The sequence below is a fragment of the Ochlerotatus camptorhynchus genome, unplaced genomic scaffold (genome assembly GCF_037179485.1).
Source record: "Ochlerotatus camptorhynchus isolate MF236.1 unplaced genomic scaffold, CSIRO-AGI_Acam_v1.1 ptg000379l, whole genome shotgun sequence".
In the NCBI taxonomy this organism is placed as follows: domain Eukaryota; kingdom Metazoa; phylum Arthropoda; class Insecta; order Diptera; family Culicidae; genus Ochlerotatus; species Ochlerotatus camptorhynchus.
Window position 1 is genome coordinate 2,973,234 of NW_027040867.1, and position 14,929 is coordinate 2,988,162.

Below are 14,929 nucleotides of genomic sequence, written 5' to 3' on the forward strand. Positions count from 1 at the left end.
AGTTGTCAGATATTCAAGAGCATAATTAATTTCATCTTTGGTTTGCAAAGGAATGTTTGGATCGAAGTTATATTCCATAAATGTTCGATATTGCTCCCAATCAGCTCTATGGTACTTGAAGAGTAGAGCTGTTGGGATTAGAATTTATTTCCTGGGATATTTCAAAAGTTACTGGAAGGTGTTCAGAACCGAAGTCAGCATGGGTAACCAATTGGGTTCTTTAAGGGTATTGAGGTAAATGCACATTCGTAATCTGCATTAAATATGGAACCCAAACCCAAAATTTCATCGATTTTGGTACACTGGAACTATTTTAAATAAGAACGATTACACTTGCAAAAATTACCTCATAATGGCCCCTCGGTGTCACTTTGTATGGGAGCGAGCTGTCAGTTTGTCAATTTAGTGTCGAACATTCCAATTTAAAATATTTAATGCTTTAAAATCCATTACTGAATTTTAAAGTCATGACAATATTATTTGCAAATTTTACTCCAGTTTGAATAGCATCAAACATGGAGTTAGATTTAAGCATATCAGAAATCATGTCAATTAATGATTTCTGTAAAAATTCCATTTTAGGGGCAGTAATGCTTCCTAAGTCATAATTGTCAAAATTTCCGTTAGAATTACGTTGGTTAGTATTTTGATTTCTACCCGTTGCAATAGCAGCATAGATAGTTCCATTAACTCACTGAACATTGTTAGCAGTGAGGGGAGTAGGTACAGATGAAAATTTTGAAGCAGGGTTTATATTTGTACCTACGGGTACGAATGTAGAATTTGTTCTCGCTGACCGTTGTTAACAGCGGAGTAATTTGTACCTGTTCGGGAACGTGGAGCGTTTCCTACCTGGCGCTTAGAACGAGATTGTAGAATCGTTTTGCGGGTCAGGTCATTCCCAAAAATTGGATTTGTGGTTTTCACCACAATTTGAACATTTAAATTTCTTAGGATCTTCCTTCACAGGACAGTCGTCCTTTGCGTGAGAGGAATCACCACAATTCATGCATTTAGCTGGCATGTAGCAATTTTTAGTTCCGTGACCCCATCCCTGGCACTTACGGCACTGAGTGAGGTTTTGGAAATTTCCTCCAGTCTTCCTGAAGTGTTCCCACTTCACTCGGGCATGAAGCATAAGGCTAGCTTTTCTAAGGCCTTAAGGTTGTTTAGTTCACTAGACTTGAAGTGAACTAAATAAAAATCATTGGAAATCCCGTTGCGCGAATCGCCAGGACGGGATTTCATTTTCATTTTGATTACTTGGAGTAACACAACTCCAAGTAATTTTGCCAGTTCATCTTTGATCTGATCCAGGGATTCACCAGAGGGCAGTCCTTTCATGACAACCTTGAACACACGTTCAGTTTCGGTGTCGTAAGTAAAAACATTGTGCTGCTTCTTAGTAAGATACTTGAGAAGACATTTAAATCCGTCCAAGGTTTCAGCCAATACACAGCATTCACCCCGACGTCCAATTTGTAGTGAAAACTTAACTTTCACGAAATTCAAAAGTTCCATGCGAAGAGCATGGAAATCGGAAGTGGTTATCACAATAGGGGGAATCTTTTCCTTATTGGCATTAAGTTTTGTTGAGACGCCGCTTGGACACCCCTAGTTAACGAGCATAGCTGCAGCATGACAGCTCGCGCGCTGGAGTGTTAGTAGTAGAAAGTACAAAACAATACAGATGATAGTGGAGATAGTACATAAGGAAAACAAAACAAAACAGATAGAAAAGGATAAGTTCGCCATTGCAACAAAAGTCGGTTGTTTACGGTGCAATTTGTAGCAATTAAATTCAACAGTAAAAGTGGTTTATTGAGTTCAATTTCGCAATTAGCTAACAGATAGTGCAACAAGAATCGGTCGGTTCAAATCGTGGTTCAAAGCTGTAAGTAGTGAGAAGAAGTGAGATTAATTCATTTACTTACCTGATTGTGTTTCTCCCAGAAAACCCACCAAACAGATTACGGTGAGGGTAGCGGTACTCAAGTTCGCCAAATTGAGGGAAATCAGAAAACGGAGTCTAGTGGTAAAGGAAACCACTTTGTTGTGAGTAATTTACTTAATTATTATTATGATTATTTATTGATGATAAATAAATTACAGTTTAAGCGTTGCATCAAAAAAAAGTTGCTGCTTTAAAAATTTGGTTTCCCTTCGGGAACATTCTTAAAAACAAAGTGACACTCAAAGTGTCCAAGTGAGAAGTCGGACCTGCCACAAAATGACATCCGATTCCGAATCCGTGAAGGACAAAACCGTCCTTAATCTCACGGAAACTCCGTGTGGGATTTGCGGTCCATCAACGTGCGCGGAAGAGATGATCGGCTGCGACGGGTGTTCCGAATGGTTCCATTCCCGTTGCGTGGGCATCTCGGAGGGCAAATCGATGAAGAAGTGGTACTGCCAAAGTAAAGCCTGTCAGGAGAAGGCCCAGGAGTACCAAAAGCAGAAGGACGCCAAGAAGCAGGCTCGGAGCAAGAAGCAAACTGACGAGTCTGACAAATCCAGCGTCAACTCTCGCTTAGGGGCGTCTAGCGTGGAGGCAAAAGTGCGGGCGCTAGAAGAACGTCAGAAGAAGCAATACGAAGAGCTGGCGGTGGAGCTGCAGCTGCGAAAAAAGGAAAGGGAGATGCAGCGTGCGTTCGAAAGTAAGAAGATGGAGTTGGAGCTGCAGATGCGCGCGGAAGAAGAAAAGGAGCAAAAGGCTTGGCAAGCGGAGATGCTCAAGAAGAAGATGGAGCAGATCAAGCGGATGAAGGCGAACCAGAAATCGTTCGAGGAACAAATGGCGGATCTTGATCAGGAGTTAGCAGGGCTTTCGGCCGTCAAAAAGCCCGTAGTAAATAAAGTAGTCCGAAACGAGATGCGAGCGGAACCTAGCGGTAAATACAACAAAAACCAGTTGAAGCTGAGTAAGGAGAACGTGAAGAAGCTACTCGATGACGACGAATACACCGATGAGCAAGACGACGAAGAAACTGACGATGAGGACGATCAAGACGACGACGAATCCGATGATACAAGCCTATCCGAAGCATCGCTGGAAGAGGAAATCGTGAAGCCGAAAAAGGTTAAGAGGATCGGACCGACAAAAGCCCAGCTGGCCGCGAGAAAGGGATTAACGTACAAACTTCCCAAATTCTCGGGCAATCCAGCGCAATGGCCATTGTTTCACGCGGCCTACAAAGCATCCAACGATGCATGTGGTTACATGAACCACGAGAACCTGATGCGATTGCAGGAAGCCCTTGAAGGTGACGCCCTCGAGCTGGTATCTGGTCAGCTGCTTCTTCCAGAATCTATTCCGAAGGTCATCGAGAAACTTCGCAGACATTACGGCCGTCCGGAGCAACTGCTTCAAAGTCTTCTAGACAAAGTTAACCAGCTGGAACCTCCAAAAGCGGATAACCTGTGGAGCTTTGTCCCATTTGGAAACACTGTGGAGCAACTCTGCGGACATCTGGAGGCCGCGGGACTTCGACATCATCTCGTCAACCCGCTTCTGATAAAATCTCTGGTTGCCAAACTACCCGATCGGGAAAAGCGTGAATGGGTTCACTACTGGAGAGGCAAGAAGGAACCAACGCTACGAACGCTAACGGATTTCCTGATGGACATCGTGTCGGATGCTTGCGAGGCCAATGTCGATATCGATTTCAAGCCATCATACCAGTCAAAAAGTGGGCCATCGTCCTGGAAGAAGACGCCGAAGGAGAAAGGTGCGCTGTACTGCCACAACGAAGCCAATGGTCCAGGTCCCAGTTCGAACGACCGGAAAAGATTGAAGCCATGCAATCAATGTAACAGCACGGAACACCGTCTTCGGCACTGCGCGGATTTCAGGAAGCTTCGGTATGCGGACCGGATGAAGGTAGTAACTCGCGACAAACTATGCAACGTGTGCCTCAATGATCATGGAGGGCATTGCAAGTTTAAAATCCGCTGTAACGTCAGCGATTGCAGGGAGTTCCACAATCCGCTGATGCATCCAGTGAGAAACGCTGTTGGAATGAGCGCACATATTCGTTCCAACTGCACGGTCATGTTCCGTATGGTTCCGGTACAGCTCCACTGTGGTGGAAAATCGATCACGGTGCTAGCGTTTCTAGACGTCACGTTGGTAGAGAAGAAACTAGCTGATCGGCTGGGCGTCGTCGGAGTACAGGAGCGATTGACGATCAAGTGGACGGCCGATATCACGCGCGAAGAGAAGGAGTCCCGGCGGATGAATCTGTGGGCGTCGGGTGTTAGTGCCGATGCGGGCAACAAGCTGCTGCTGCATAGTGTCCGTACGGTTGGAAAACTGATGCTGCCACGCCAGAGGCTGGATTTCAAAGAGCTTGCCGCACAATATCACCACATGCGAGGATTGTCAATCGAGTCGTACGACGGGCAACCGGAACTACTCATCGGACTGAACAATATTCACTCGTTTGCTCCGATAGAGGCGAAGGTTGGTGCACCGGCAGATCCGATCGCGGTTCGGTGCAAACTTGGATGGACGGTATACGGTCCAAGGCACTCCACCACGGTTGCAGCGGGAAATTACTTCGGATACCACCAAGGAACCACCAACGAGGACCTACACGAACTGCCTAAAAGCCATTACGCTCTGGAGGAATCGGTGGTGGCTGTACAGCAGGAGTCTACGGAGGATAAACGAGCACGGGAAATTCTCGAGCGGACGACCAAACGGATCGGCGAACGCTTCGAAACCGGCCTACTGTGGAAAACAGATGATCCACGGTTTCCGGAAAGTTTCCATATGGCCGTCAGAAGAATGAACCAGCTGGAGAGGCGTCTAGAGAGGAATCCGGAGTTACACAAAAACGTCTGCAAGCAGATCGACGAATATCAGGAGAAAGCCTATGCACACCTGGCTACCAAGGATGAATTAGCTGGAACTTCTCCCAACGAGGTATGGTATCTCCCACTCAGCGTAGTGCAAAACCCCAAAAAACCAGGTAAGATACGTCTTGTGTGGGATGCGGCAGCGACGGTGCAAGGGATTTCTCTGAATTCACAGTTGCTGAAAGGGCCCGACATGCTGGTTCCGCTGATCAAGGTTCTCTTCGGTTTTCGCGAATGGCGAATTGCGTTCGGTGGAGATTTGAAGGAGATGTTTCACCAAATGAAGATTCGCGCCGAAGACAAGCAAAATCAGCGATTCGTTTTAAGGAAATCTCCGGACGATTCGCCAAACATCTACGTCATAGACGTGGTGACATTCGGATCGACAAGCTCTCCTTGCTCGGCTCAGTTTGTCAAGAACCGCAACGCTGAAGAATTCGCCGCTCAGTATCCCGAAGCAGCTGCTGCCATCATACATCGCCACTACGTCGATGATTACTTCGACAGCGTCGACTCGGTGGAAAAGGCTGTGAAGTTGGCGCAGGAGGTGTGCTTGGTCCACCAGAAAGCAGGCTTCGAAATCCGGAACTGGGTTTCCAATGCCCCAGAAATTCTCCAGGCTCTGGGAGAGCCAAAGCCGCCCGTTCCAGTACACTTCGGGCGCGACAAGGAGACATCTAAGGAAAGAGTTCTGGGAGTCATCTGGTATCCAGACATGGATGAGTTCGCATTCTCGACGATGCATCGTGAGGAGTTGAAGCCGTACCTGTACGAAGGAAAACGACCAACGAAAAGGCTTGTTGCTAGCTATGTGATGGGATTCACCATACACGGCAAAATCATTATTCAACATCTGTGGCGTTCGAACTGCGATTGGGACCAAGAAATCGATGCCATTTCCTGGGAGTTGTGGAAGCGTTGGACAAATCTTCTGCCAGAGGTTGAACCTATCTGGATTCCACGTTGCTATATCGGTAGTGCCAAGGCTGCCGAAGTCGACTCGATGGAAGTACACATCTTCACCGACGCCAGCGAACATGGATACGGCTGCGTAGCATACTTGAGAGCGGTCATCGAAGGAGAAGTTCACTGCAGTCTGATGATGTCCCGGGCGAAGGTGGCGCCGATAAAACGTCAATCGATTCCACGCCTGGAGTTGATGGGTGCTCGGATGAGTCAAACGATCCTGGGCACGCACTCTTATCAGATCAGTCGCACCGTTTTCTGGACGGACTCTCGCACTGTGTGCAGTTGGCTCAATTCCGATCAACACCGATATAAGCAATTCGTTGCATTCCGGATCGGTGAGATTCAAGAGCTGACGAAGGTAGAAGATTGGAGATGGATTTCGACCAAGCTGAACATCGCAGACGTGCTGACGAAGTGGGGACAAGGTCCGCCGTTGCAAAGTGAAGGAGAATGGTTTAACGGGCCAGCGTTCCTGTATCGGTCGCAAGAGCAGTGGCCAAAGCAAGAGACGGTGATGAAGGGCTCGGATGGAGAGCGTGGTGAACCTAGCGGCGATGGAGGTAAGGAAAATCCTAGAATGCCGGATGTTACGGGCCGGGGTGTTGAGACGCCGCTTGGACACCCCTAGTTAACGAGCATAGCTGCAGCATGACAGCTCGCGCGCTGGAGTGTTAGTAGTAGAAAGTACAAAACAATACAGATGATAGTGGAGATAGTACATAAGGAAAACAAAACAAAACAGATAGAAAAGGATAAGTTCGCCATTGCAACAAAAGTCGGTTGTTTACGGTGCAATTTGTAGCAATTAAATTCAACAGTAAAAGTGGTTTATTGAGTTCAATTTCGCAATTAGCTAACAGATAGTGCAACAAGAATCGGTCGGTTCAAATCGTGGTTCAAAGCTGTAAGTAGTGAGAAGAAGTGAGATTAATTCATTTACTTACCTGATTGTGTTTCTCCCAGAAAACCCACCAAACAGATTACGGTGAGGGTAGCGGTACTCAAGTTCGCCAAATTGAGGGAAATCAGAAAACGGAGTCTAGTGGTAAAGGAAACCACTTTGTTGTGAGTAATTTACTTAATTATTATTATGATTATTTATTGATGATAAATAAATTACAGTTTAAGCGTTGCATCAAAAAAAAGTTGCTGCTTTAAAAATTTGGTTTCCCTTCGGGAACAAGTTTACTAGAATTTTTCTTGGATGATGGATCATTCTCATCATCCGTGAGTAAATCAAATTGATTACTCAAATTAATTTCATCCGAAGGGGGATCAAGAGTTTGCCCTTTTCTTTTGCGCTTAGGTGCCATGGCGGCAGTAAATTTTTATCCAAATTGACTTTCAAGCAGATTACTATAAGAATCTGAAGGATCGAAGAGGAATTTTTCAAATCGATATTCAAGAAGGATTACCCCGGGTAGGGTCCAAACAAGGATCGAAGAGGAATAAGAGTTAAACAAGGTAGACATTGTACAGGTTGAGCACTGAAAAGTGCTGTTTAAATTTGTTGTAGCTTTAGGTAGTAGTAACACTTCCTTCAGCAAAAAGCAAATAGATCCGCACGGCAAGAGAGCACGATGCGGACTGACCAATCTTTTATTTTCATTTCAATGTGAATTAAGTGCATTTCATCAAGAGTAATGTTTTTTTTATTAAATTAACATTCAATCCACTTCTTACATACACCGCAAGACCACCAGAGAACGTATCACGACAAGAAAAAATGAATTATAATGGGGTATATGAAACAAAGGACAATTATCAGGTTTCAGCCACGTTTCACCAATAACAATTACATCAACAGGGGCTTTCATATTACATATCTTAAAACAAAGGAAATGTATTAAACTTTTGCAGAGCCATTGTGCTATTCGAAAAAAATTACCACCGTTTTCGTGATAATTTCGATTAAATTCATCAATACAATCATGGTAACAATTTATTCTTTGAGCCATTTTATTGTTTATTTTCAAAGTTGACAAAGAACCATATTAATATATATATATTAACGCTTACTTATTAGAATTAGAATTATTTGCTGAACACTTCCTCTTAGGAGATGGAGTTTCCTTCGCTGAAGAGTTTCCACTATAACGGTTAACCAATTCAATTCAATTATCCCTAGTCTTTATTATCTCGGGCTTAGAATGTTCATTCTTCTTCACTAATATATTCCCTCCTCTACTGGACCAAACATATTTTAGCTGTAAACTTTCTTGATACTCTCTCATTTCGGTTAAAAGTTCCATAGACAGTGCACAGTGGTCCAGAATGAAGATTTAGGTGGAATGATATGTTTTGAGCCTGAAATTGAAACTTTAGACTAAAAGTCTCTTGTACAAAGTTGTTCCTTATAGTTTGGCCCTCAGTTTTATGACAATGAATTCTTATTATCATTAAAATCAAAAATCTAACTTTTTTGTTTGAATAAATTAAGGTATACATTCTTCGGCAAAGTTATAGCTGAGCTAATTTTAAGCAACTTTGTTGAAAACATTATTGAAATTTTTCATGAAAATGATTTTCTAGAGACTTTTAACTCTTTAAGGCGAATGTTTTGTAGCAAAATTTGTTGTCTGTATCTCTTCTAATTAAAAAGATATACCCAAATATAGTTAAAAATTAAATAAATTCAAATAGATTTTATACGAGTTTAAAAAATAACATACCTCCAATTTTTTATTTTATTGAGAATAACATACGCCCTTTCAAATGCCGTAGAGAAACTTTTTTTTTGTTTACCCCAACCAGAGATATTAACATTTGAAAAGTGCATAGTTTTTAGTATAAAAACGTCAATAACTCTTGATCAGCGAAAGATATTGACAAGCTTTGTGCGGCAAAAAATTGCGCCTTCTTAAGATCTAAAAGTTATTTGAAGACACCTTTGCTGAGAAGTTTGAAATAAGAAAACTAGAGCAAAACAACTGTTTTTTTAGAGCCACCCTTACTCAATTCAACAAAGTAGCTCTAAATCGTCCAATTTAAGAGATACAAAAAAGTTGTTTTCTACAATGTTGCTTGAAATTAGCTCAGCTATAATTTTGCCGAAAAATGTTTACCTTAATTTATTCAAACAAAAAAGTTAGATATTTGATTTTAATGATAATAAGAACCACCCTAGAATTCATTGTCATATAAATGAGGCCCTAACTAAAAGGAACAACTTTGTAAGAGACTTTAAGTCTAAATTTTCAATTTCAGGCTCAAAACATATCATTCCACCTAAATCTGCCTTCTGGACCGCTGTGCAGTGGGGTTAGTTCATCCCGAATAGTGACGGTTGTTGGATTACCATTGATCATAAAACTGGGATCGATTGATGATGACAGTAACTTCCCACATTGATTTTGACGTAGGACTACGTCTTTCGGAAAGATGGGGGTACACTTTATGAAAACCGAAAAATGAAACTATGAAAGATTTTGAACGTTAATAACCTAGCTGCCCCTGGACCTATTTCATTAATTTTACCACCAAACGATCAGAAACTTTTCGACGCAGCGATAAAAATGCTTTTGACTGTTGATTTTTAAATTGAAACTATTGAAAAAGTGGTAAATGTCCACCAATTACGTACATGCATGTGCTGCTTCCCCAACACAGTCATTAGAGAATAGTTCCTAGATTAAACAAGTTGAAGTGACATTCCGATCTTCGGGCGTGTACGAATAGGTAGGATGCAATTGCGGAACATTTTGTTGCCAATTCAGAACAACACATCCCCAACCACCACACAAAATGCTCTCCGTTTATTTTCCTTGGATTTGTTTTCCGTGCTGAGCACCAATGCTACCCACACCTGGACCCTGCCTATCGACCCATCAACTCATGAACCGGGAACCAACGGCTTTACTTCCCTTCCAAAGGCAGGCGTGATCAGAGATGTTAGGCTTCAGAACTTTCTCTTTTCTGAAATGAACTTGGTGGGCCTGAAAAGGGCCGTTTTGTTACGTTGGTGATAAGTTTTAACCTCCGAAACCGTACAGAATGCGTCCCTGTCGCTTCAGAGCGTAGACGACATCCATGGCCGTGACGGTTTTGCGCTTGGCGTATTCAGTGTAGATGACGGCATCACGGATCATATTTTCTAGGAACACCTTCAGCACGCCTTTCAGCAAGCTTTGACTATATTGGGAAATTGCCGTAAAAGCTCTACGCAGATGTTGCCACTGCATGATAATGATAATGTTGACAGGCTACATAGCAAATTCATGGAAATGAGCATTAATTCATAATTTTCATCAAACCTACAAAACATCCTTTCAATACATCTTTCGAATGGTGTTAGGAAAACTTCATTCCAATCAGTCTTATTTGCATCTTTGAGTTTTCCAGTTGGATTTTATTTCAAAATATTAATTTTTTAATGAATGCTCATTTTCATGAATTTGCTATGTAGCCTATCAACATTATCATCATCATGCAGTGGTGACGTCTGCTTAGAGCTTTTACGGCAATTTCCCAATATTGACAAAACTGCATCACCATGACTGTATATAGCCAATGGGAAGCGAGAAAATATGGTACCGGCAGAGTTGGTTGTCTATATGTATAAGAGGTTGCTTTTGGCTTCAACAAACCAATCCCACCAAAGTGGTCATTCTTAAAACAGGCCTGATAGGACTAGGAACTGTAATTAATTATAATTGAAATTTCAAAATAACTAAAGTTGAAAATACGCATCTGTGTTACACAGACTATGTCACTTGATAAGTAATACATGTAACCCACACAAATACAAGAAATAAAGATCATTTATAGTAAAAAAAAAATCGCTTTTGGCTTAGTTTCGATTCACCCGTTCAACGACAAACATCATGCATCAATGACTGGTCGTGGCAAGGGAGGCAAAGGTCTTGGAAAAGGAGGCGTCAAGCGTCATCGGAAGTTCTGCGTGATAACATCCAGGGCATGGAAAACGATGACATGGACTCCTCGTTTTCGATGGTAGAATTCTCAATTGCTCTTCTTTCATGCAATAACTCGGCTCCGGGAATTGATCGAATCAAGTTCAACCTGCTCAAGAACCTCCCAAAAGTCACAAAGAGGCGATTGTTGAACTTGTTCAATCGATTCCTTGAGTTCAACGTTGTTCCGGATGATTGGAGACAAGTGAGAGTTATCGCCATCCAGAAGCCCGGTAAACCCGCGTCGGATCATAATTCGTACCGTCTCATCGCGATGCTGTCGTGTATTCGGAAGCTGTTAGAAAAAATGATTCTTCTTCGTCTGGACAAGTGGGTCGAGGCGAATGGATTACTCTCAGATACGCAATTTGAATTCCGTAGGAGCAAAGGGACGAACGACTGCCTTGCGTTGCTTTCAACTGAAATCCAATTAGCCTATGCTGAAAAACAGCAGATGGGTTCAGTTTTCTTGGACATTAAAGGGGCGTTTGATTCTGTTTGCATCGACATCCTTTCGGACAAACTCCATGCGAGTGGGCTTTCTCCGATTATCAAAAATTTCCTGTTTAATTTGTTGTCCGAGAAACGAATGAGCTTCTCTCATGGCAACACGAAAATTGCACGAATCAGCTACATGGGTCTTCCACAAGGCTCATGTTTAAGTCCCCTCCTGTACAATTTCTATGTCAAAGACATTGATGAATGTCTGGCCGAAAATTGCACGCTAAGGCAGCTTGCAGATGACGGCGTGGTTTCCATGGTTGGACCAACAGCACCGGACCTGCAAGGACCATTGCAAGATACCTTGGATAATTTGTCTACTTGGGCAATGAATCTGGGTATCGAATTCTCTCCGGAGAAAACGGAGATGGTTGTTTTTTCTAGGAAGCTTTATCCAGCACAGTTTCAGCTTCAACTTATGGGTAGAACAATCACTCACGGCATGTCGTTTAAGTATTTAGGTGTCTGGTTCGATTCCAAGTGCACTTGGGGAAAACACATAGCGTATCTGAGGCAGAGATGCCAACAGCGAATCAATTTCCTTCGTTCCATTACCGGCACCTCATGGGGAGCCCATCCGGAAGATCTGATAAGATTCTACAAGACCACCATTCTCTCGATTTTGGAGTACGGTAGATTTTGCTTTCAATCGGCGGCGGGGACGCACATATTGAAGCTCCAAAGGATTCAATATCGTTGCATTCGAATCGCGCTAGGTTGTATGCAATCGACGCATATCATGAGTCTTGAAGTTCTTGCGGGTGTCCTCCCCTTAACAAATCGTTTTGCGGATTTATCGTTCCGGTTCCTCATCCGCTGTGAAGTCATGGTGGTGATCGAAAACTTTGAGAAGCTGCTAGAGCGGAATCCTCAAACACGATTCATGAGCTTGTACTGCGAGTACATGACTCTGGACATCGGCCCCTCCTCGTTCAACCCCAATCGCGCTGTCTCCCATCATTTCAGTTGTTCTTCCGAGAGATTCGATCTCACAATGAGGCAGGAGATTCAAGGAATTCCAGAGCCTCACCGTTCCCTGATTGTCCCAACTATTTTTGCAAACAAATACCGCCACGTCCCCACCAAGAAGAGATTTTTCACAGATGGGTCGGTGATAAATGCTTCCACTGGTTTTGGAGTACTCCACGATCTTCATAGCGCCTCATACAAGCTTCAAAAGCCGTGTTCGGTATACGTTGCTGAACTAGCAGCTATATCGTACACGTTAGAGCGTATTGCCTCCATTATTTCATTTTTGCGGATAGCCTAAGCTCCCTGGAGGCTATGCGTTCAATGAGGTCGATAAAGCACTCGGCGTATTTCCTCCAGTACGATCGTCATTGAGTGCTTTATCAAACAGCTCGCGTGTCATCACCTTGGTATGGGTCCCTTCTCATTGCTCTATCCCGGGCAATGAGAAAGCGGACTCGCTGGCCAAGGTGGGCGCTATGGAAGGTGATATTTACGAGCGACAAATCGCCTACCACGAATTTTTCACGATTTCTCGTCAGCAAGTCCTCGCCAACTGGCAAATAAAGTGGAATGATGGTGATCTGGGATGATGGCTACATTCTATTGTCCCACAAGTGTCGATCAAACCCTGGTTCAAAGGGTTGGATGTGAGTCGTGATTTTATTCGTGTAATGTGCAGGCTCATGTCCAATCACTGTTCGTTAAACGCCCACCTCTTCCGTATTACGCTTGCCGACAGCAACTTGTGCACCTGTGGAAACAGTTATAACGACATCGAGCATGTTGTTTGGTCCTGCTCCTTGCATCATGAGGCGAGATCCGTTCTATGTGATTCCCTTAGGGTCCGAAAAAAAACAACCCTTTAAGCCAATTAGAGACGTCTTGGCTTGCCGTGATATCGACATTATGAAGCTTATTTACGACTTTCTTAAAGCTGTTGATGTATGTGTTTAATGTTTTGTGTTTTAGTCATCCTTTACGTTTAAGTTTTAAATTAGTTCAAAATGCTTTCCCTTGTCCTCCCTCCAAATGATCAATAAATGTAATCCCTAATCTCGAGTAAACCGCGAGCAATCGGCCCCCGTTCTACTAACATTAGTTGTAAGAAAATGATATTCACACACAATAATGTAAAAAATATTCGACTCCGCAGAGCTAACGCATTTGAGCCTAGACAAATAAATGGATTATTAAAAAAAAACATCCAGGGCCTGCCATCCGTCATCTGGCTCGACGTGGTGGTGTCAAGCGTGTCCCCGGTCTGATCTACGAGGAAGCCCGAGTTGTGCTGAAGGTGTTCCTAGAAATTATGATCCGTGTCACCTATACTGAACACGCCAAGCGCAAAACCGTCACGACCATGGATGTCGTCTACGCTCTGAAGCGACAGGGACGCATTATGTACGGTTTTGGAGGTTGAAACTTATCACCAACGTAACAAAACGGCCCTTTTCAGGCCCACCAAGTTCAATTTAGAAAAGAGTTAGAATAGAATTTATATAGAGTAACTCATGATTCACCCATTCAATTAGTCACTAAATACATCAAAATGATACAAAAGTCAAATAATTTGTTAAGGAAATAAATGAAGTTCTATTTGTAGCCGTATCGGTGGGTTAAATTTATTCCGTTTACCTTTCATGAACTGAGAAACCCTCATCGTATGCATTCTCCTGCTGCGCGACATCTTCGAAAACGTCCGAATCGTTAAATAGTACAGAGATATATATATAAATAGAAAATCGAACAAAAATTTCGTAGTCCTACGTCAATAATGCGGTCGTGTTTGGTACACCACCCTCCAACCTTTTTTTTTTTGAAAATAGAAATTCTTTAGTATCTTCATCTTTAAAAACTACGCGAATAGGTACCAAAGGGGTTTTTGGTTTATTTTTTCCCATTAATCTGGTAACCGAAGCTATTGCAACAGGATTTACAGTCACACCATAACAAGTAATAATTTTGTGAGCAATTACAAGCGTATTTTCAGCGGATTGAAGTAGGCCACGCTGCGAAAATGACGTGTTTTTGTTTTGCTGCGTCGTTTTCGTTCTAGTGAAAATGTTATAAATTTTCAATTTCATTTTTAAAAAGTGTTTTAATTTGATACAGAAGTGATGTTGAAAAGTGCATTAAGTGAAAATTTTCAAATTCCTATCCGTTGCATGTGGTGCCGACTGTTATAACCTACGCGTAGATACGCTCAGCTAAGTTTATTTACCTTTTCGTTCCTCTGTCCTTGATAGGAAATATCCATCTAATTCAAGACGATCATTTAATAACTTACTAAATACGCGTCAATCAAGTATTGCACTACTGCTTGATTAAAAGTTTCAGTACATTATCAATGGTGTATATTTGCATCGATAATGTATTGGAGCGGGGCTTATCATGTGTGAAAATAGCTTCGGAATGCTGCGTTCTTGAAATGGGCTATTGTAGCTGCGGTAGAGCTGTCACCTTCTAACTCCCGGGTTCAAGCTTCTTGCATTCATAAGAAATGATTGCAGGCAGATTTTATCCATAATGCTACTGCCAGACAGTGGGAGTTAGGCCAAAGGCAAATCTTCATTCTAATCCACGATTCCACATACTATTAATAACCTTTTACACATGAGAACCTCCTATCGATCAGAATGAATTGTGCATATGTTTAGGATCAACAAGCACTTTCAGGCGCAAAGGAGCAACAGGATCGAGCTGATAACGTTTCT

At 42.7% G+C, this 14,929-nt stretch overlaps 1 protein-coding gene across 1 annotated transcript; it reads left to right on the forward strand.

Annotated features, from left to right (window-relative positions):
* The first annotated feature begins 2,230 nt into the window (after nucleotides 1-2,230).
* On the forward strand, nucleotides 2,231-13,635 carry LOC135710323 (uncharacterized). The gene is made up of 2 exons (XM_065232843.1): nucleotides 2,231-6,389; nucleotides 13,424-13,635. The coding sequence occupies exons 1-2, from the start codon at nucleotides 2,231-2,233 to the stop codon at nucleotides 13,633-13,635; spliced, it is 4,371 nt and encodes a 1,456-aa protein (XP_065088915.1).
* The last annotated feature ends 1,294 nt before the right edge of the window (nucleotides 13,636-14,929 follow it).